At 34.4% G+C, this 23984-nt stretch overlaps 1 protein-coding gene across 6 annotated transcripts in view; it reads right to left on the bottom strand.

The window, feature by feature from the left end:
• The window catches only part of PDS5B (PDS5 cohesin associated factor B), a 196793-nt gene that overhangs the window by 5673 nt on the left and 167136 nt on the right, over positions 1 to 23984 (bottom strand). For 2 of the 6 annotated variants that reach the window (XM_044249567.1, XM_044249568.1), the window contains exons 25-33: positions 17049 to 17253; positions 16038 to 16152; positions 13941 to 14073; positions 11048 to 11167; positions 9802 to 9864; positions 9067 to 9212; positions 6653 to 6758; positions 1486 to 1925; positions 1285 to 1395 (exon numbers count right to left, since the gene is read on the bottom strand). In XM_044249567.1, coding sequence (XP_044105502.1) covers positions 1285 to 1395; positions 1486 to 1925; positions 6653 to 6758; positions 9067 to 9212; positions 9802 to 9864; positions 11048 to 11167; positions 13941 to 14073; positions 16038 to 16152; positions 17049 to 17253 — 1439 coding nt within the window. The remainder of the gene's footprint in view (positions 1 to 1284; positions 1396 to 1485; positions 1926 to 6652; positions 6759 to 9066; positions 9213 to 9801; positions 9865 to 11047; positions 11168 to 13940; positions 14074 to 16037; positions 16153 to 17048; positions 17254 to 23984) is intronic. The other 4 variants (XM_044249569.1, XM_044249570.1, XM_044249571.1 and 1 more) reach the window with 4 other exon arrangements.

Below are 23984 nucleotides of genomic sequence, written 5' to 3'. Positions count from 1 at the left end.
ATTCCTTAAGAATTTGTTTAAAAACAGTTATTTTCTGTAATTGAATCCAAACACATTTACAAAGCTACCACAAAAATATACTTACCTTTACTTTTTACCCAAGGAAAAAATTAAATGGAAGAGGACAAGAAGTAGCTAGAGACTCAGGCAACTTTTCCTCTTCCTGTGGAATACACAGGAATAGGAAACACTTCTAAGATAACTTAAGTATTTAGCCAAGGTGTGCTGGCAAGTCTGAAAAGCCATGGCACTAACGTAATTATGTAATGAGATTATTCTAAGAAAACTGCAGAATTTCTGACAAATGGAAGACATGTTATTCTAGTTCTATTTAAATAACTGAGAAAAGTGCAAAATATATAAATTACAGTACTGATACTCCTGCTACTTTAATAATCTTAGGTATAGAATTGTTACGGTAACTTCTTACAAATGTGTTTGTGTGCTTCCAAAACTATTTATATGTAGATATGGATGTGTTATTTTGATTAGAAAAGAACAAAATCAAAACACCAAAAACTTCAAATCTACATGTGATAATTTCTGTAGATATAATTTAAAGAAAAATCATGGAGGACAAGGGGCGTTAGAGAGGAGAAGGGAATTTGGGTAAATTGGAAGGGGAGGTGAACCAAGAGAGACTATGGACTCTGAAAAACAATCGAGGGGTTTGAAGTGGCGGGGGGGTGGGAGGTTGGGGTACCAGGTGGTGGGTATTATAGAGGGCACGGCTTGCATTATTTTTTCACCACAATGTGGTGAAAAAATAATGAATAATGTTTTTCTGAAAATAAATAAATTGGAAAAAAAAAATAATGCCTTTCCTATACAATTCAAAGAATAAAAGCAAAAATGTAAAAACTATTCTACAAAATAGTTACAAAAACTGTTTTACAAAAATGTAAAAACTATTTACCTCCTGCTGAGGAGAGACATTAGGAAAAACTCTAGTGTGGAATGATGAGGCAACATGGTCAGTATGATATGATTATTTAAAAATACCTTCTCATCTCAAGATACTATAAAGATTGTATTGGAAATAATCTACTTGCTATTCATTTATAAAGATTTGCCTAAGACCTGTAAAAATGTACAAATATTATCAGAGAGTTAATTGGGATATCAATCACCTAGGTAAGTTTATAAAAAACTTTATCTTACCTAGTGTAATGAGAGTAAATATATGGGATTTTAAATATAGCTCTATGTATATTTGAAAATTTATGAACTTTTTTGCAAAATAATTTGAAACTGGTTTGAAACTTAATATTATTTACAACTTACACATTTTTTTTTGGTTGTGATGGTGATGGCGTTTTTGATGGTCTTCCTCGTCCTTTTTGTGGTGTGGATTGTGTGGATTCAACTGCACTACTTTCAGGAGATTCTGCTCTGCTTTGGAGAAGACCCAAATGTGCATAGCATCAAATTATGATTTATAACATAGTCACTAAATACATGCAGTTTAGAGTTGCATGTACTTACCTCTGTTGTGCTCTCCTTGATGTTCGGTGCTGTTTGCTCTTTGACTTCTGTTCTGTATTTCCACTTTGTCTTTCTTCTTCTTCCTCTTCTTCTGGTGCTGAAGGTCCAGATTTTTTTTTGGTTCCTTTTTTAGAAGTTTTCATTGCTGCTTCTTCTTTTGGTGTCCCTCCACCAAGAGGTTTAGGTGGTCGACCTCTTTTACCTTTCTTTGGTGGACTATTCTGTTCATCCTCATTTTCTAATATATCTTCTTTGAGCCTCTTTTCCTCAGGCCACTGCTGTTCATCTGATTCTGAAGCCGTGTGGCCTCTCTTCCGTCCACGCTGACTACCTTTAGGTTTCTGTTCCTGTACCAACTTAGTGAGGTCATCCATACCTAATTTCTCTTCTGAATCTGTGACAGGTGTTTTTTTCCGGCTTCTAGGTTTGTCCAATTCAGACTAGGAATAAAAATCACAATTTCAAACATAAAATTGTATGCCCAATTTGAAAAATAAAACAAAAATCATGCTATTTTGGCATAAAAATGTGCTTAAATAAAATGTAGAGTTCTTAAGTACACATCAGAACCATAACTACTTGTATTTTAACTAAAAAAATTATCTAGGTAAGAGGATACATTTTTATTTTTACTATGGTAGAGAGCCTCAAATGGAAACCTTTCAAGATAAGTATTTTATTAAATTATAAATTTTAATGAAGAGCTATTTATTTCATTAAAAAAATTTCTAAAATTTCTTGCATGAATAATGGATAACTAAAGTACAAAAGATCTGCTTTGATAGTCAGTTTAACTAATTCTAATTTCATTACACAGTGTATAAGACATAAACTATCAACTATGCTATATATCATGCTTAGACACCATAAAAGAACTATTTTTATTTTATAAACGGAGGTTGCAAGATAGAAAAGTTAAACATATTAATCACTTATTAAAAATTTTAATACATTCTGAATCACTTCTGAAAGATACTACTTCTTTCCATTACAACTAATTAAAAATAAAACAATTTAAATTATTTAATTTGTAACTCAAGATAAAAGCCTAGTCTATAATCAGAGAATTTATACACTGGCCAGAAGATGGAAACTGAGGAAATTCTCCAAAGAAATCAAGAATAAATAATATGACCCTTATACCTCTCCATACATATATATGTATAATACCCATAAATTAATGTAAATTTTATTTCCAAAAAGTTTGTGCCAACTTACATTCTTATAAATCAGTGAAAAGAAAACAAAAATCATCTGATTAGTTTAATTGTCATTTTGTTTCCTGTCTGAAAACTCCCTAATTACATCATTAGTATTATGTTCTTTGCTCATTTGTACACTGGAGTCTTCGAATTTTAATCCACATTCTATTTTTTTGTGTATATTTAAATTTTAGTTCCTATTTGTTATGGACTGAATTGTGCCCACACAAAATTCACATGTTGAACCTATAAACCCTAATATTATGGTAGTTGAAGAAGAGGTCTTTGGGAGATACTTCACTTGAGATGAGATCATCACTGTGAGTGGGGCCCTCAGAGAGACCTCTCTGTCTCTCTCCACCATGTGAGGACACGGTGAGAAGGTGGCCATCTGCAAACCAGGAAGAGAGCTCTCACCAGGAAGCAAATCGGCCAGCACTTTGATCTTGAATTCCCAACCTTCAAAATGGTAAGAAAATTAATTTGTTTAAGCCACCTAGTCTATGGTATTTTGTTATGGCAGCCTGAGCAAAAAGACATTATTGTATCTTTTTTTTTTTTTTGACATTATTGTATCTTAACAGGATTTGAAATGAAGTTCTAAACTATTTTTCCTATCGACCGCCCAAAGAATATTCCAATCATTTAAAAAACCACTGACTTGTAATGCCTCCTTTATTTTGTATTATGTTTTAAAAATTAATAATGTTTCTGAGCTATTGTAACAGCAGCATAATATTTTACTAATTAAAAATAAATGCATTTGTGTCTGGCTGTGCTTATTATTACTCTTCTTTTTTGTATTTATTTATTCTTCCACATGTGCTTAAAATCATACTGGAATTTTAGAATTACATATAGATTCATTTAGAAAGAACGGTCATCTTTCTTATTCATTTTTCCCATTAAAGAACATGGTATGCCTTCTTTCTCTTCCAGTCTTGTATATTTCTCAATTTGGGTATCTCCACAGAGTTTCCCCCTACTTTCTCTTAAAGAAGTTTAGATCAATGAATCTATCTCTTTTTGTTGTTGTAGTGGTTATTGTGGTGTAGCAAATCTCCTTCCCCACAAGTGTATATAAAGAATATATATATATATATGTAATATATAACATACATAATATATATAAAAAATTTTTGATATAAAGAAAAATTACCATGCTAAATTCTTAGTTTTTCAATTGCTTCTCTTATTTTTCTAAGAATACAAAAATAAAAATGAATGTTTCTTCTTTTTCATTGTCTTTGACTCCTAGTTCATGTCTTCCTGAATTTGTCAAATATTCTAGAACAACCTTAAATAATAGTGATGACAACAGTAGCTTGTTTTGCTGATTTTTAATAAAAATGCTTCAAGCATTTTGCCTTTATGAATACCTTAAGAGTAACTGAATCAATGACTACTGATTTAAACAGAAAAAACTTTCAGCATGTTAAGGAAGTACCCTGCTTGTATTAGTTTATTAAGAGTTCATATGTATCAAGAATGGATTTTTAATTGTATTTATGTCTTTTTTTTTTAAAAGATTTTATTTATTTATTTGACAGAGAGAGATCACAAGCAGGCAGAGAGGCAGGCAGAGAGAGAGGAGGAAGCAGGCTCCCCGCTGAGCAGAGAGCCCGATGCGGGGCTCGATCCCAGGACCCTGGGATCATGACCTGTGCCGAAGGCAGCGGCTTAACCCACTGAGCCACCCAGGCGCCCCTATTTATGTCTTCTTGATATGACCTGAGATTATCTTGTTAGTATTCTTATATGGTATCCTTATTTGCTATATTACATTAAAAGATTTCTTAGCATTAAATTATCCTTACACTTCAGGAAAAAAAGACCTGTATATGACTGGTTTAATTTGTTAATGTTTATTTAGAGCTTTTTATATAAATTAAGAATTGATTATTGTTTTTCAGAGATGCATAGAGAAGGGAAATACTGAACTAACACTAAATTTAAAATTATCACCTCCAATTTTAGATGTTACAATTCATTTTGATGTCCCAAAATGTGATAAGGTGGTTGAACTCTGGAAAAGGTTGGTGGTAAACAAGGTATTCAAATGTCTACTTTCTTGAGAATACTATAAAACAATCTAGTTTGCTAAAGCACTACCTTCTCGGTTTCCTCTTTATTTTGCACTGTATTGTCTTAAGAACAGAGGGAGTATAAAACAGGTTTGAAGCAGAAAACAGAGAAAATACATTCTTTGTAAAACTAAGTATTTGAATATAAATGTATATGGAGAATAATTCCTTTGTGGTGAAATTTTAATGTCAAGGTGGTAGACATGTAAAGACAGTACTTTTTCACTATAATCTACTGGTCTTTAAACTGAACTTCTGTCTTATGATATTTCAGTTGATATTTATTATTAAGGTTCTTGTAATAATTCTGAAAATGGATGCAATGTTACACAAAAGGCAGCCAAAAGCCTCCATTATAATCAGAAAAATCAATCTCAAAAGCACAAAATTTCAAAACTTTTCCATGAAATATAGAGACTTTGTTCTTCAGTGCTCCAGAAGGTAGAGCTAGATATAGAATATATAATATAACAAAATCCATCATAACCATGTTTCCCAAATTTTGGGGGGACGTGGGAATAAGGAAACAGGACAGTATCCGGGTATGGGTAGCCTGATGATTCCAATAAATGAGAGAAATTATAAGCTCTCCACCTAAGGCATTTTCAAGCATGTGCTAACCAACTCTCATAAATGCTAATGAAGGAATCTGTGCATTAAGTGAGAAGTACGACTAGAAGACATAAATACCTTTTTCAATTCAAGGTTCTCTTCTATAAATCCAGATAACAGGATTCCTTTCTGGCTAAGCGATCAATTTTTAATTCTGCTTGGGCAAAATTTTTAAACAGCCAATAAAAATCAGAATTTACAGTATGAATAGTAAGGATTTAGTAAGAATCTCATAATTATAATTTTTCAAGTGGAAAGAAAAACAATCCGGCAAAACAAATTACTGGAGAAACTTGAAAACACCTGAAAATAACTTAAACGTTTTGGGATATGTAATGTTGGGCCAGTGGTAGACATGGAGGGCATTAGTATTTCAGTGAAAGCAAAAGTATTTTATTAATAACCTTCCACTTCTCCTAACAGAGTAGATTCAAATGCATTAACTTTAACTTTATAATAATCATTAATCAAAAATATTAATCTTTATAATAATAAAATAGCAGCAACACCAATTAACTTAGGCTAATTCATTTATTCTGATAAATCTTACCAGCTAAGTAGCCACACTTTACAGGTAAAGTAACTGATTCAGAGAGCCTCATTGATTATTCAAGAAATGTTTAAAGCTAACCTAGAAAGTCAAAATGTGTCCAATTATTAAAGCCAGCAGGTTGTATTGGAATACATAACTGTATTTTATATCTGTACTAAGTCTGTCTTTAAATGACATTTATAAATTGTTTCTGTCATACAAGTTATCATTGTTATTAAAATTTAAAAACTAAAGGCGGCCTTTATGAAGACTGTAGCATTTCACTACTAGAAGCTTGTCTAGTAATGAAAGGCTCAAGAAATCATCGAAAATGGAAGAACCTTTAAGGACCCTCATTCTACTTCCCTTCTGATGCTAAGTCTAAACTTACTGTGTTTTAAAAACACCAACAAAACAACAACAAAAAAAATCCCAAGCAGTGCTGAGTATGGGACTGGCATGTTTGATTTCAAAGATATACAGATAAAGATCACTTATTAAAATGGCAAGAAATAAAAGAGATTCAATATCCTTAAATTATATGATGAGTATAACTGTAAACTCAAATTTGTGATTAAAACCATTAAAAGAAAATCAAGTGTCAAATTTGAGAACAGTGTTTAACTGGTTTCATTGTAAAAATTATTATTTATATTGTAAAAATTATTATTTATACAGTAAAATTATTTTTTCGCATTATTATTATAATTATCATAAAAACAAACCAAATATCTCACCCTTACAAGATCAGAGTCGTCTCTCTTGTCACTTTTTTTTCCTGGCAAAGGTGAGGACATTGTGTAATCTTCATTTTCACTGTGATCCATTTCAGAGCTATCAAGCCTTTTAATATAGACATTTATAATTATTGCAATGAAATAACCTTAAAAAATTTTTCTGTTCCCTAGTGTAGCTTTACAGCTTTATGAGGAAGTTTCATTCCTTTCAAAAAAATATCCATTTTATTCTATCATATTTAGTAACAAACCAACAAGCAACAAATCACATTTAATTGAACATAATAGTGAAACTTAAAAAAAAAATCACAAATTTAGTTTTTTTCCTAAGTCTTTTTAAAACCTAAATTCTATTTTGGAGTGGGCATATAAATTAAAAAACTTTTCTTGTTAGCAAGTTGAATTGGCCTATATTACTACAATCTGCACCGTCCCTTATCTCTCCCATAACCCCATTCCACTTTTTCTTCTCTGTACTTAATACCCTCTAATACAGTAAAGTTATTGTGTTTATTCTCTACTATCTTCCCCTGCTAGAGTGTAAGCATGGATCATTTTGTCAACTGTACTTAGCAATTTATACTAAGCACTTGTACCAATGCCAGCCATAAAGTAGGCATTCAATAAATACTAAGTGAATTAATAGCACATGCTCTCATTTATTGGTATAAAGGCTGTCTTCTGTCCTGGGTGATCACAACCTTAAACTGGCTTTAAAAACCATTTAAACATTGTTAAATCCTAAATTTCAATCTCTGGCCCAGAAGTTACCCTGAGCTCTAGACTCTCATATCTAATTGTCCACTCACTTGAACTTCTAATAGGCATCTCAACTTTAACCAAAACAGTCATTTGGGCACTCCTCTTTTCTCCATCTCCCCAGAACACACACACACACACACACACACACACACACACACACACACACACAAACACACAGCCTGTTCCCCCTCAATTTGGCTTCTACATCTCAGTAAATGGCACCACCACTAAATACAGAGGCAAAACACCTACAGTATATCCTTAAATATTCCCTTTCCATAATTATTCATATCTGACCTATCAGCAAAACTATTTGGCTTTACCATCAAAATAAATCCTAAATTTGACTATTTACCATCTTCCTCCCTCTAACCCTTCCCTGAATTACTATTAGCTGACTCCTAACTGGCTTTTCTACCTCAAGTCTAGTTCCTCTATTCTCCACAACCAAGGCAATCTAATAAAAGTACAAATCAGATCACTAGGCTCCACAGCAATATCTTAGCATAGAGGGAAGAGTCAAAGACAATTCTGAGGCTCTTAGTCTAATTGACTGGGTGAATTAGATCATCTTTGATTATAACCAGGAATTCAAAAAGAAAAACCAGTAATTTAGGAAATGACTTGGGGAAATGTTTTGGTAATGTCAAGTATGAGACCATCCACTAGAAAACATCCAAACGATATAGATGAAGGGTCATGTATGTATCAGCCACTAATATGTATTAATACAGGAATCTAAAGCAAGAGCTATTTATGTAATTTTTGTTAAATTTCTACTATTTTATATATCACTTGACAATTTATTCATTACAAGGAAATTGATAAGACATTTTAGAATGTGTCCTTACTTTATTGATTGGTTAAAAACAATACAAAAGATAGCACAGTCTTTCCTAAAAACTAAGCAAAATCAATAAACAGTGACAGTTAAGCCCCTGTACAAGGTTCTGTGGCTAACAAACCATGTACAAAGCATTATACTGAAACTAGTGAAAGTGTGAATTACTTTCCCTTTTCTTTCTTAAAAAGAAAAATTTGTAGAGCATGATTTGAAAGTACAATTTTAAAACAATTTTTTGAACAAAAAAGTTTATACATGTAACAGGAAAAAGAAATTCAAACCAAAGAATATGTAAAATAATCTCCCTCCTACACTTGATTACCATAAGACATTGTGTAGTCTTCCAAAAACTTTCTATACAATAAAAAGCCAGTGTGATTACAAATCCTTTCTAAAAACTTGAAAATACTATAACACTGTTCTATTCTTTGCCTTTTTTACTCAATAATGTATTGTGGAAATAATTCATATTAGCTCATACTTCATCATTTTTAATGATTATGTATTCCATTGCACGGATGTACCAAAATATAACAGTTTCATGACTGCTAGACATTTAGCTTTTGTCTACCAACACAGGTTCTACCAGCAAGCTAAAATATGAAAGGCTAATAAGATGCAATGCCTATCTAAAATAAGAGAGCAAATAAGTAAGAACTTGTAAATGGCTACCAATGTTAAATGGGAATGTTCAGGTATGCAATGATTTCCATGCACTGACATTAAATGTTTTGGGTTACATAATTTTAGATCTCAGTGCCTTGTTGGAATCCTTAAATGTAAAGTATGATATTTCTTAGGTACTTACCTCCCTTTTATTCTTCCAGGAGAGCTTGGATTTGAGCTGCTGCTTGCATTGCTTACAGTTTCCATTCGAGATGACTTTGTCTGAGACTGCTTGCCTGCTGATGAAAGTGGCTTATTAACAGCTCCTAGAACATTGGTTGTTTTAGGCTGAAATGAAAAATGCATATCTCTTTCTATTTGATTAAAGCCAAAATAAATTTACATGTAAAGAACCATAAAAAAATCTGTCAAAGTGTTTACATATAAATCACACACACAAATATGCCTATCCTTAAGCAATATAAAGATTAGGAATTATCACTTGAATGAGTGAAAAACTATATAGATGGCATAATATTTAATGCCATCTTAGCTATCCAGAGGAAAAGGCTTACATAGAAACTGAGGACAAATAAAATATGCAGTCAACAAAAAAAGATAATCAGACTATTTCTTTGGAAGGACCTAAAAAGATGTTTTTAACTCTTAAGACTTTTATCATGTTATTATAGGGTAAAATATTTAAGGATCAAGGTCTCCAGGGCTTTCTTATAAGCTACAAAATAAATTCATGTATCTCAGCTTGCATCTATACAGTAAATATAATTATTTCTAATTAGTAAATGGAAGATATCTAATAGTTATATTTACTATCATAAGATATATCAATTTTCAATGAAATATAAAATAACATAGTTACACCAATAATACTAAAATAAACTGCCACATAAAAATTAGAATGATTCTCAGCACATACTTTTCCAGGAGTGAAAAACGATTTCATTTCTGGAGGCAGATAATTTTTGGTGTTACTGAAATTCTACAAGCAAGGGAAAAAGTTGCAATTAGTGAATACTGAATCACTATACACAAGGTGTTTTGAAGCCAACAAAGCATACAACAGCTTTTGTTTCACAGTGCATAATACATATTTAAATAACCAGTTCAGACACAAAATTTCAGTCACTAATTTTAAATGCTGTAATAAGGGACACCAGATGACTCAGTTGGTTAAGCACCTGACTCTTGATTTCAGCTCAGATCATGATCTCAGGGTCACGAGATCGAGCCCTGTGTCAGGCTCTACTCTGGACATGGAGCCTGCCTAAGATTCTCTCTCTCTCCCTCTGTCCCTCCCCTCCCCTAAAAATAAATAAATAAATACTGTAATAAATTTAAACTAATCTCATACCAACTCCAATATTAACAAAAACATATTTAACATCTAACATGTTAGAGCTCTGTTAGCGCATCAGAAAACACATGTTTTTGTAACAATACTCTCCAGAGAGACCATATTTACTCCTGTTGTTAATCACAACAAGGGGAGTGGTTAAAAGCAGACAGTCCCTTTTAGCTACTGGGCGAGCATTCATACAAGGCTGTTGTAAATCTCTATACATTGGTTAAACTTTAATTAGTATTGTACTAAAAGCCAAAATCAGTAGTGGTAGTTTCCAGACTCAGTCAACAGGCTTAGGTGCATTATGAATCTCTAAAAACAATTCTGGAAAACACCTATTATATCACATGCAATACCTGAGGTTTGTAAAAGTGGTTTAGGAACATTTTTGTAAACATTCCTTGGGTCTTGAACCTGTTCCAGTACTGTTCTCTGCTTGTTTCTTCATACCAGTTATGAATCTCAATCAAGGCTTATAACTTCAGACTGTGAGCCTGTCAGCATTCTCCTTCCCACTTTGGATCAACGGCCAATAACAAGAGATCTACATGCTTTGATCACATTTTTGCCTGAATTCACACACTGGCATAAAACTCTGAACATAAACTCTAGATCATCTTAACTAATCTCTGAACCTTATTTGTGTCCTCTAGTTTGACCCATATTCTTGTCTTGAACCACATTAGGAAGATTCATAGTGACTTTTTCCAAGACATTAGTAGAATGCCAGCTCTCGATACCGATCCTTCCTAATCTCCCACAACCTAATGCTGAGAATACATTTTATTTCAATCTAGAAAACAAAATCTACAACAACTACCTTGTCAGGTTGGGTGAAAAAACGAGCTGGTAGTACTGGATCTTTAGGAGATTCCAAACTGTATGTGGTGCTTTTTGACATGATGATATTCATGGCAACATCACACACAGTGTACAGTTTCTGCAATGGTATTAAAAAAAAATTAGATACTTAATTTAAGGTCGCATCCTCGACTCTGTGAATTAGGAGTAATTCCAGAACATGCATTCAGTACAGGCATACCTCAGAGATACTGCAGATTCAGCTCTAAAGCACAATAAAGTAAATGTTGTAATTAAGTCAAATGAATTTTTTGGTTTCCCAGTGCATGTAGAAGTTATGTTTACACTATACTATAGTCTACTGAGTGTGTAACAACATTATATCTAAATATAATATACAATTATAATATAAGTAATCAAAAAAATATTTTATTGCAGGGGTGCCTGGGTGACTCAGATCAACTCTTGATCTAAGCTCAGGTCTTGATCTTAGGGTTATGAGTACAAGCACTGCACAGGGCTCTGTGCTGGGCATGGAGCCTGCCCAGATAGATAGATAGATGGAGGTTTTTAGAAAACTTTATTGCTGAAAATGCTAACCATCATCTGAGCTTTCAGTGACTTGCAATCTGTTTGCTAGTACAGAGTCCTGCCTCAGTGCTGATGGCTGCTGTTGATCAGAGCGGTGGTTGCTGAACTGTGGCAATTTCTTGAAACAAGACAATAATGAAGTTTGCTGCACTGACTGACTCTTCCTTTTGTGAATAATTTCTCGGTAGCATGTGCTACTGTTTGATAGCACTTTACCCACAGAAGAACTTTCAAAATTAGAGTCAATCCTCTCAAACCTTACTGTGTATTATCACCTAAATTTGTGTAACACACTAAATCCTTTGTTGTCCTTTCAACAATCTTCACAGCAACTTCACCTTCACCTCAGGAAACTACTTTCTTTGCTCATCCATCACAAGCAACTCTTAATTCATTAAAGTTCTATTGTGAAATTGCAACAATTCAGTCAAATCTCTAGGTTCCACTTATAAGTTCTCTTGCTATTTCTACCACATCTGCAGTTACTGCAGCCATGGAAGTCTTGAACCCCTCAAGGACATTTAGGAGGGTTGGAATCAACTTCTTTCAAATTCCACTCCATGTTGATAATTTAAATCCTTCCCATTAATCACAAATGTTCTTAATGGATGTAGAATGGAGAATCTTCTCCAGGTTTTCAATTGACTTTTCCCAGACCTATCAGAACCACCACAATCTATGGCAGCTATACCCTTATAAAAGGAAGATTTGAAAGTAGAAATTATTCCTTGATCCATGGGTTGCAGAATGGATGCTGTGTTAGCAGGCATGAAAACGGCATTTGTCTCATTATATGTCTCTGTCAGAGCTTTTTGGATGAACTGGTGCATTATCAACAATGAGTAACATTTTGAAAGGAATCTTTCTTAGCAGATCTCAACTATGGGCTTAACATATTGAGTAAACCATATTATAAACAGATGTGCTGTTATTCAAGCCTTGTTTTTCTATGTATAGAGCACTCAGAGTGTATCCAGCATAATTCATAAGAGCCCTAGGACTGTCAGAATGGTACAAGAGCACTGGCTTCAGCTTCAAGTCACCAGCTGCATTAGCCCCTAACAAGAGAGTCAGCCTGTCCTTTGAAGCCACGCACTGACTTCTCCTCTCTAGCTATGAAAGTCCTTGATGACATCTTCCAACAGAAGGCTGTTTTACTTACATTGAAAAACCGCTGTTTAGTGTAATCACCTTCATTAACCACCTTAGCTAGATCTACTGGGTAACTTGCGGCAGCTTTTCCACCAGCACTTGCTGCTTCAGCTTGTACTTTCTGTTATGGAGCTGGCTTCTTTCCCTCAAACTTATGTTAGCTTCTGCTTTCGTCTGCGGCTTCCTCACCTCTCTGAGCCCTCACAGAATTACAGAGAGTTAGGGCTTTGCTCTGGATTAGGCTGTGGTTTAAGGGAATGTTGTCACTAGTCTGATCTTCTATTCAGGCCAAACTTTCTCTGTGTCAGCACTAAGGCTGTTTTGCTTTCTTAACATTTGTGTTTTCACTGGAGTAGCACTTTTAATTTCCTTCAAAACCTTTTCCTTTGCATGCACAACTTGGCTATTTGGCAAGAGACCTAACTTTCAGTCTATCTCAGTTTCTACATGACCTCCTCAACAAATTTCATCATTTCTAGCTTTTGATTTAAAGTAAGAGACACGTGACTCTTCCTTTCACTTAAACACTTAGAGGCCACTGTAGGGTTATTAATTGATCAAATTTCCATATTATTGTGAACAGGGGCTCCTGAGAAGAGGGAGAGAGATGGGGGAACAGCTGCTGGATAGTGCAGTAGAACACACATAACATCTGTCATTTCAGTTTGCCATCTTAGGTGGGTGCAGGTGTGGCACCCCAAAACATTTACAATAGTTGACATTCAAGATCACTGATCTCAGTTTATATAACATAGACGGTAACAATGATAAAGTTTGAAGTACTACAGGAATTACCAAAATATGACACAGAGACATGAAATAAGCAAATGCTGTTGGAAAATGGTACCACGAGACTTGCTCAGTGCAGGATTGCCACAAACCTTCAACTTGTAAAAACAACACAATTATCTGCAAAGCACACTAATTTAAGTTTTCAGTGTAATAGTATACCTTAAACTATTATTTTCATTATTTCCTAGTAACAGCATTACTACTAATTCCACATTAGTGATTCTAGATCAGTAATTCAAATTACTAATAGAAATACTAATTATTAAATACTAATAAAAAGACTGATAATGTCTATACATACTACAGAAGTAGCATATCCACACTCGAATTTGCTTAAATCAACAGGGAATCACAATTATTCAAAAAGAATTACATACTTCATTCATTTTTGCATCATCTGGTCCTTGGGCATCTTTTGTTTGTTTAATATTTTCTACCATCTTTCTGATAAATGCATGACTGTTATTTTCGTTTTTAGCCATTAGTATTTCTAGAACGAACCAAAGACATCTAAAAAAAAAAAAAAGGAGGGGGGAGAAAAAGAAATGAAGTGGAAAAAACTGGCTGTTTAATATGATACAATAATTCTAAATAAAAATATAATAAACTCCATAAATAGAAAAAAATAAAAAGGAAAAACTAGCTATAAATCAACAGTATGTCATGCATACATATCATAACTTACCAGCAATGTAGGTGTGAATTCATAAGACCCCCTTCCCAAAATTTCACTAATGTTCCCAAGGAGGCAGGTTAAAAAAGAACTTAAATGGTGGAGAGAATAAAGTGTTCCTAACTCCTAACAAGACAGGGAGGGAAGACTGCCTAAAGTAATAATTGGGCCAGGGATAAAGTGAAGCCTCAATACTCAAGACTGACTGCAATCCTGATTGAAGTTTTCAAGAAAATATAACTACTCAACTTAGTAGTTAAAAGTCTTGCTAATAAGAGAAGAAAGTCATCGTTGGCATATACTGTCTTTGGTTAGAAAGGGAAAAATTACAAGCTTACATTACAAAAATTACATTACAAAAATTACAAAGCTTAAATTATGTACGACCCTATTCCAGAACAAACTGAAGGTGATTTATCACTTTACAGAAAGAATGGGATAGGGTTTTGGCACAGAGGAGTAAAGTAAAGGGGGAAGAGAGAAATATGAAACAAGGTATCATTCTAGAAGGGGAAAAATAACCTTAGAGATCTCAGGTATAGGATAAGTTCTCCTGGAGTGGCTCTCTGACAGAATGGGGTGATTACTCATGACTGTACTGGGGCAATTTAAAAATAAACCAAATGGGGACGCCTGGGTGGCTCAGTTGGTTAAGCAGCTGCCTTCGGCTCAGGTCATGATCCCAGGGTCCTGGATCGAGTCCCACATCGGGCTCCTTGCTTGGCAGGGAGCCTGCTTCTCCCTCTGCTTCTGCCTGCCACTCTATCTGCCTGTGCTTGCTCGCTCTCTCTCCCTCTGTCTCTGACAAATAAATAAAATCTTTAAAAAAACAAAAAAACAAATGTTTAGTAAATTCCGAAGAATATTAAATGTATTTCAAAAACCAAAGTTCTCTGAGAAAGCAGATTAGAAGTTTTCATTAGTCACAATCACTCTAACGCAGAACTCATTTTGGGAGAATTGCTTGTTTTTTTTAAAAAAAAAAAACAAACTGTGGCTAAAAGGAGGTAATGGCTTTTCCTTTGCCATGAGAAAGTTATCTGTAATCTGATTTTATCTTCTCGAGGCACCTCAATATTTAACTATAAAATATTTCTATGAACTAAGAAACCACCAGTTATTTTAATATGAAGCTAAAGGCAGAATAAGTTCATTTATTCAAAATCACAAAGGTCATCCTTTATTATAGCAGAAAGAGGATTGGAGCCTCAAACTTAATTTAAAGAACGCTACTAATGTTATAAAGACTTGTCTAATACCAATATATTTCCCTGTTCCACACACCCAGGCATAGATGGTTTTTTGGCCTCTCACCAATAATTGAAATAATTATAAGTGTCATAAACTTGAACTAGAGAATCACCAATGGAGTAGTAAGTGGGGTAGTTCCCTCGTTACCAGCTTAGTCCATTATTAAAGGTAGACACTTACTGCAAAGAAAAAGTGCTATGTGAATAAAGCTCACATGAAAATCTAGAGTTGCAGAAGAAAGTAGGAAAAGACAAGAACTGTAACAGAAGTTTTTAATGGACTGCATCAACAGAAAAGACATGCCAGAATGGTAGAGAAATAGAACAGTAATACAGTAATTATGCTAACTTAAGTTTTGGGAAATCACATAGGAAATGAAATATGAAGGGATGGTATGAAAAAAAAAAACAAGAGAACTAATAAAGGAAAGAACCTAAATTTCTAAGAAATTAAATAAATGTAATAAACTAATTATAACGGGGATTCCATTATTAGCAGCAAAGAGAAAAACCGTTCAGAAAACATGAAAATGGGATGAAGAAAGTCTTACTCTTTAACATCTTTAAGTTGTTCAATATCCTGTACTTTGACATAATCTGGGTCATGTGCCAAAAGATGAATTGTATATGGGACAACATATTCTGGTAGAAGAGACAGTAATTTTTCTGAAAAAGAAAAAAATAAATAAAAACATTCAGGTTGTTAGAAAACCAAATCTTACTCTTTCTGGCTCTGACTCTGATACCATTATTTCCTGCATCCCAAGAGTTTACCATGTGGCTAGTAAAAAAATATACTGAAATGTCCAGTGTGGAGGAACATCATAAACAGTTTATTTATTCATCCACCACGTCCAATACTGAAAGGCCTACTAAATGCACCATTTGTTAAGGCTATTAAGACAAGTATTTTCATTTTCAAATGCACACGGTAAAAAGTGATCAGAAAAAACTATCTATGACTAAGAAATTAAGAAACATAAGATCCACTTTTCTTGTTATTATGAGCACCCGTATGTTTAACACTCCCTTGTTAAGCTGCTAAGCAAAAATATGACACATCTTTCAATGGTACAAAAAACAGAGGATGATTGATACCATTTGATAATAACATGGATGAGATGCTATTTGATAATAACACAGATAGGATAAAATGAGCAGGTTAAAAACAGGCACACAAGCACCTGATATTAACATCAGCTCCGGGTGAGAATGATGAGAAATGAAAGACCATATTTTTTTAATCTCAAAGATAGTATTTAGACAATCTTTATACATATATCTGTATTTTACTATTTTATTTAAAGTATCTCCAGTGTCAGTGCTTATTTTCCTTAGCCATTTAGTCAGTTATATAGACAATATGAGTTGATATTTAAATATCTATGCATTTATATTTTTAAAATGACCTTTTTAAAAGAAAAGCAGTTACTGAAAAATAGTAATACCTTATATTTAACAACTACTGATTAGACAAGAATAAATAACAGTAACATCAGTTTGTGTTCTTTAAAACTGGAACTGGCTAGAAAGGTGTACTTTTCATTTTCATATATGCTTACCACTAACAGCTGCATGTTGCTTCAGATACTCGCGTCTCACATTTATATTTTTTACCAGACATTGCCTAGCATGAGCTCTTCTCTCTTTTACAGGATCTTTTGCACAAAGTGCACAGATTGCCATATACTCAAGTGGAAGCCTTAATCGGGAAAGGCCTTTGTGAAGTTTCTGAGCAAACACTTGTCTTACTTGATAGCATTCATCCTGTAAAGACATAATTATTCCACAGATTATTCACATGGCAGCAAAAAGTAAAACCCCAAATACAAAATTTGAAGGGGAAAGGAGACTAAGTGTATTCACAACATTGCTTCTGCTCACAAGACTGAGATGTTGTGGTATGATAATTTCAAGGCTAGAATGTTCACCTGGACCCTAATTAATAACGACCAGCTACATGTGTTAGAAAATAATGAATGTTCTTAAAGAAAGATTTCATTTATTTATCTGAGAGAGAGAGAGAGAGAAGTCAGCCCAAGCATGAGCAGGGGGAGGGGGAGAGGAAGAGGGAGAAGCAGGCTCCCCACTGAGCAGGGAGGCCTCTCACAGGCTTGATCCCAGGACCCTGGGATCATGATCTGAGCCAAAGGCAGATGCTTAGCTGACTGAGCCACTGAGGCACCCTGGATGTACTTTTTTTTTTTTTCCCTTTTTTTTTTTTTCTAGGTTCTTTTTTTTTTTTTTCCAATTTATTTATTGTCAGAAAAACATTATTCATTGTTTTTTCACCACACCCAGTGCTCCATGCAAGCCGTGCCCTCTATAATACCCACCACCTGGTACCCCAACCTCCCACCCCCCACCACTTCAAACCCCTCAGACTGTTTTTCAGAGTCCATAGTCTCTCATGGTTCACCTCCCCTTCCAATTTACCCAAATTCCCTACTCCTCTCTAACGCCCCTTGTCCTCCATGCTATTTGTTATGCTCCACAAATAAGTGAAACCATATGATAATTGACTCTCTCTGGATGTACTTTTAAAATAGATAAACTAGTACATATAGATCCATCCCAACTTAAGGTATTAAAAATAGTTTAAATAATATCTCATATTAGGCTACTTACTAAGCAAGAGAACACTCTGTCCAACTCATATATTTTAGTTTAAAAAAACTATTCAGATTAAAATGCACAACTCTAAAGGCAAGTGTTGCTAATCAATTTCAGAAACACCAAATTACTTTCAGTTCTATAAATGAACCAACTGTTCATTATCGCTGTGCCTGCTTTCCTCATACTCCCTCTCCTAAATCACCCACCTCCACTCTCCTAACTCCTCCTCCTCATCTCGAACAATGGCTCCTAAAATCTACAGAAATCACTGTGTAGTCTTTATCAAGCATCCAGCTCTCTGCCCTCCTGGCATTCTATGTATATCTCCAGTATCGCATTTACTATACAGTATTAAAATAATTGTTTTATAGGTCTTACCTATCACTGCTCATTCCTTAAAGACAAGAACTGTATCTTTATTCACCTTTGTGCCTCTAAACCTAGCACAATATTTGCTATAACAATTATCTGTGGAATAAACTATAGGACAAAGCTCAATATGACTTTTGAGTCATGTATGAGACATAAAACGAAGACCTTCTATAGACATACAAAGATCTTCATAATTATACCTTACTCTCTACCAATTAACACAAAATGTGGTATGTTTCATATTATTACAATGTTATTTATACTCTTTCTGCTATCTATAATGTTCATTTTGTTTTTCTTCAAAATCTAGGTCATCATTGCTTCTTGGCCTTTTGGCTAAGATCAAGTGCAAAATTTAGGTCATAACATCTTACTCTTACCTTTAAATCCTTATTTTGTGTATCTCCTTTCACTTAATTTAAACTTCAGTTTATTCTCTCTCAAATAAATAAAACCTTTTCAAAAATTATATACATATAAAAAAGAATAAATAAGGGGTGCCTGTGTGGCTCAGTTGGTTAAGCATCTGCCTTCAGTTCAGGTCATGATCTTGGGGTCCTGGAATCAAGCCCCTTATCTATCAGACTTTCTGCTCAGCAGGGAGTCTGCTTCTACCCTCTCCTTCTCCCCCTCACTGGTGTGCGTGCTCTCTCTCAAATAAATAAATAAAATCCTTAAAAAATATATATAAGCATACAAATTTCAATTTATTATACAAAATACCTTTTAGAAAGCATTCTAGCTTTCATAGAAATATTACCTATAATCTACCCTCACACTCAACAAAATAAAGTTAATGTTAACTCATCTTTTTGTCAGTATTAAAATTCCCATGCAGGAAAAGAATCTTCATTATCTGATTATTTACCATGAAAATGCTCAGTTACTAACTGTGTAAGTCAACATATCTCAAATATATTCACGAATGAACACATCACTCATTAAAAAAATTAATCTCCACTATCACATCCCTCCCTCCTTCTCAAATACATTTCCAACCAAGATCATGTTTTTGTCACTTTCTCACAAGTCATTCAGGATCTAACAATGCAAATTAATTACTGAATCATGGCAAAAGTAGCAGAATTCCAAAAAGTCATTAAAAAGAAGAGAAGAAGTGTTAAATCATTTGCAAGCAACTGGCACAGTAATAAAAGATGAGAAAATTGACAAGAATTATGACAAACAGGTACATCAAATAGAATCATCTGAATTAAGATTTAAAAGATGAGTTCCTATGAAATGAGGAAGTCTTCAAATGTTTGTTTTTTGCAAAGATGATTACCCTTTAACTATGTTATAAAAGTTAAATGTGAAGTACAGAATAGAGTAATACAATTTTTTTTTTTTTAAAGATTTTATTTGTTAGAGCACCAAGCACAGGCAGACAGAGTGGCAGGCTAGAGGCAGAGGGAGAAGCAGGCTCCCTGCCGAGCAAGAAGCCTGATGTGGGACTCGATCCCAGAACGCTGGGATCATGACCTGAGCCGAAGGCAGCCGCTTAACCAACTGAGCCACCCAAGCGTCCCAAGTAATACAATTTTTAACAGAAAAAATATACTCAGAAAAGTAAACACTTGATACTTTCATGGTTATGGTTATAAACAATATTTGGTTCAATATAAGGAAAAAAGGAGATGGTGTCTAATACTACACATTTTCCTCCAAGAAAAAGTTCCAATTAAAAGCTTTTATTCAGGGCGCCTGGGTGGCTCAGTGGGTTAAGCCGCTGCCTTCGGCTCAGGTCATGATCTCAGAGTCCTGGGATCGAGTCCCGCATCGGGCTCTCTGCTCTGCAGGGAGCCTGCTTCCCTCTCTCTCTCTCTGCCTGCCTCTCTGCCTACTTGTGATTTCTCTCTGTCAGATAAATAAATAAAATCTTAAAAAAAAAAAAAAAGCTTTTATTCATAACTAACTGTGAAATTAATTTGTCTGCATCTTCCGTAAATTCACTTTTGGTGGCCTTTTCTAGTAAAAATTAACCACAAAACTACTGATGGTATCTTGCAAATAATTCAGTTATTTTGTGTTCTGCACTGTATTATCAATACTTAATTATATTTTCTGTTTTCCTAAGAGGTTATGTTCTTGAGGGCAATAGCCATGACTCACTCATCTCTGTATTTACAGAACCTAGAACATACAGCACATAGTTCATGAATTGCATTCAAATTCTAAAATACTCAGCTAAATATTAAATAATATTAAGATTCATATTATTTTTATTTCTCCAGGTTTACTTTCTATTCAAATATATGACAAACACCTCTGAGAAACAACACTACCTCTAAAAAGTTCAACTCAAGTAGGAGAAATAAAGCACTGGTACATAAATAAAGAAAACACAAGGCATGCATGTATCAAGGGACTGCAGATAAAAATCTGTGAGGACAAAAATGAGACCAGTTCTAAGAATCTGAGCAAGTTTTATGGAGAAGGCTGAGTTTAAGCCTTGATTCACAAAAAGAGTCAGATTGGATGTGCAGAAATGGGAGGGCGAGAAGAAAGTCAAAGACAGCAAAATACAGGCACAGAAAAGAACAAAATTATTCAGCTTCACTGACATGAAGAGTAGGTCAAGGTAGTGGTTAAAAAAGATTTTTACCCTAAAGATACAGATGTAGTGATCCAAAGGGACACTTGCATCCAAATGTTCATAGCAGCAATGTCCACAACAGCTAAACTATGGAAAGAGCCTAAATGTCCACCAACAGATGAATGGATAAAGAAGATGTGGTCCATATATACACACAATGGAATATTACGCAGCCATCAAAAAAAAACACCCGAAATCTTGCCATTTGCAATGACATGGATGGAACTAGAGGGTATTGTGCTAAGTGAAGTCAGTCAATCAGAGAAAGACAATTATCATATAATCTCACTGATATGTGGAATTTGAGAAACAAGAAAGAAGATCATAGGAGAAGGGAGGAAAAAATGAAACAACATAAAACCAAAGAGGAAGATAAACCATAAGAGACTCTTAATCTCAGGAAACAAACTGAGGGTTGCTGGAGCGGGGTGGGGGGGTGGTAGGGATTGGGTGGCTGGGTGATGGACAATGGGGAGGGTATGTGTTGTGATGCTGTGAATTGTGGAAGACTGATGAATCACAGACCTGTACCCCTGAAAAATAATACCCTATATATTAATTAAAAAATTTTAATGTATATTTGGGTCTACAAATTAGAAGGGCTTGAATGGCCAAGTTGTAAAATATATGCAATTTTTTTTTTTTTACAAGTATAAGATCCTAAATATTTTTGAGTGGGGGAATAATATGATTGGAACTATGATAGAAAAAGTTTACTCACAGTGGAAAAGAAAAGTCTCACAATAGTCTAGGTCAGAGCTAATGATGATTATGGTGGTTAAGAATAGTTAAGAAGGGCGCCTAGGTGGCTCAGTGGGTTAAAGCCTCTGCCTTCGGCTCAGGTCATGAGGCTCTTTGCTCGGCGGGGAGCCTGCTTCCTCCTCTCTCTCTGCCTACTTGTGATCTCTGTCAAATAAATTAATAAAATCTTAAAACAAAAAAGAATAGTTAAGAAGATATGAATGAAAAGATACAGTAAATATAGGACAGATTAACCACACTTTTGCAACAAGGTGCAAGGACAAGCAAATAGTCAAACATAACTCATGCTTTTCAATCTAAGAATGCCATTTGGATTTATTTAATGCTTAACGAGGCTCTACATCTCAATAAAGAATAGATTTGGGAAAGATTATGAATTTAGTCTTCACATTGACAGAACATGAAAGTTTGAAATTTCTGTTTAACCTCAGATGTGGGACCAGACTCTGACTTGAAAAAAGTTAATGTTGCTAATATAGGAGTCACCTACATAGAAAATGAGATAGCCAAAAAAGAATGTGTAAGTGGAAAATTTAGTCACGGGCAGATCCACATAGAAAACATACTTTGATAGGGGCTCCTGGGTGGCTCAGTTGATTGGGTGTTTGCCTTCGGCTCAGCCTCAGGTCATGCTCTTGGGGTCCTGGGATCAAGCCCCATGCCAGGATGTTCCCTGCTCATGGGGTGCCTACTCCTCTCTCTGCCCCTCCCCTCCAATCACGCTCTCAGGCTCACTCTCACTAAAATAAATAAAATCTTTTTAAAAAGAAAGAAAACTTACACTTAAAGGAAAGGATAATAACCCAAAATGAAGTCAGAGAATTGTGACAAAAATCAGGAAATAGAAACCAAGAAGAATTTCAAGAATAAAGGAGCAATGAACTCTGTCAAATAGTGCAAGAAGAACATGTATAATGAAGACGAAGACCATGGGATTTGAGGCTTTTTAACAAAGCACTTTTGAAAAACAAGAAAGGAAAAACCAAAGGAATAATTATTGAGGAGTGAGAGATAAGAGGGTAAGAGAGACAAAGATATGGATTACTCTCTGAGGTCTGAAGGTTTAAAAAAAGTGATAGGGGCACCTGGGTGACTCAGTTGTTAAACAGCTACCTTCGGCTCGGGTCATGATCCCACGGTCCTGGGATTAAGCCCCCCTGTGGGCTCCCTGCTTGGTGGGCACTCTGCTTCTACCTCTCCCACCCACCCCTGCTTGTGTTCCCCCTCTTGCTGTGTCTTTCTCTGTCAAATAAATAAATTAAATATTTTAAAAGCTAATAATAAAATAATAAAAAGAAAAAGAAGAGATAGGCAAGTGGTTTACAAGAACAACAGAATTAGGGGAAGGTTTTGTTCAGAAAAGGGTAACTGCAAGTCTGAAAGTTTTAAGAATATACTAATAACTAATTTTTAACCATTAACATATGTTCCACTGTCAACAGAATTCAAAAAAAATCTTAAAACTTAGGGAATTTGAACTTCCTCCTTGGGAATTTGGTGACTGAGGTAGTAATATATAACATGTATTATGTTAGAAAATCTCTAGAAGTTCGTAAGTGTGGATGCTTTTCACAGAGGACATTTATAATTTGTACATACTTCTTATACACAGTTAAGTTTCAAACAAAGCCCATTTCTTTCACATACTTCCACACTTCAGTAAAAATTTCCACTTCAATACTGGTAGCACCAATACCCTTAGAAATACCAGACCAAGAACATGACAAATCAACAGACTGCATGAATCACCAATTAAAAAAAAACAATAATTACAAAGGTTGTTTACTTCTAAGAAATCTAATATAAACTTTTTAAACAATTTTCACTCTCTCACAAAATAAGATTATCCCTAAAATTAAAAATGAGGAAAATTAAACCAGGAAATTATGGACTCACCAAAATCTCATTTTCAAATGGCTTAGTTTAATACCTGAATTACAACACTAATACTAAAATCAATTATAAACAAGATTTGGAAGAGCTATTTTAAAGACTAAAGCACCAAAAACTGACAAAATGATTAAAAAAACAATAAGCACTAATTTTTAAATAAACAGAAGAAAGTGTGAAGAGAAAAATTAAAATTATCCCTGAAGTAAGTGCCAAATTCTTATACATAAGACTACTTGGAAAAGAACAGGAAAATTCAGTG

Source organism: Neovison vison, chromosome 5 (assembly GCF_020171115.1).
Source record: "Neovison vison isolate M4711 chromosome 5, ASM_NN_V1, whole genome shotgun sequence".
Taxonomy (NCBI): Eukaryota; Metazoa; Chordata; class Mammalia; order Carnivora; family Mustelidae; genus Neogale; species Neogale vison.
Note: the sequence above shows the minus strand (reverse complement) of the source record. Positions and strands in the feature narration are given on the sequence as shown.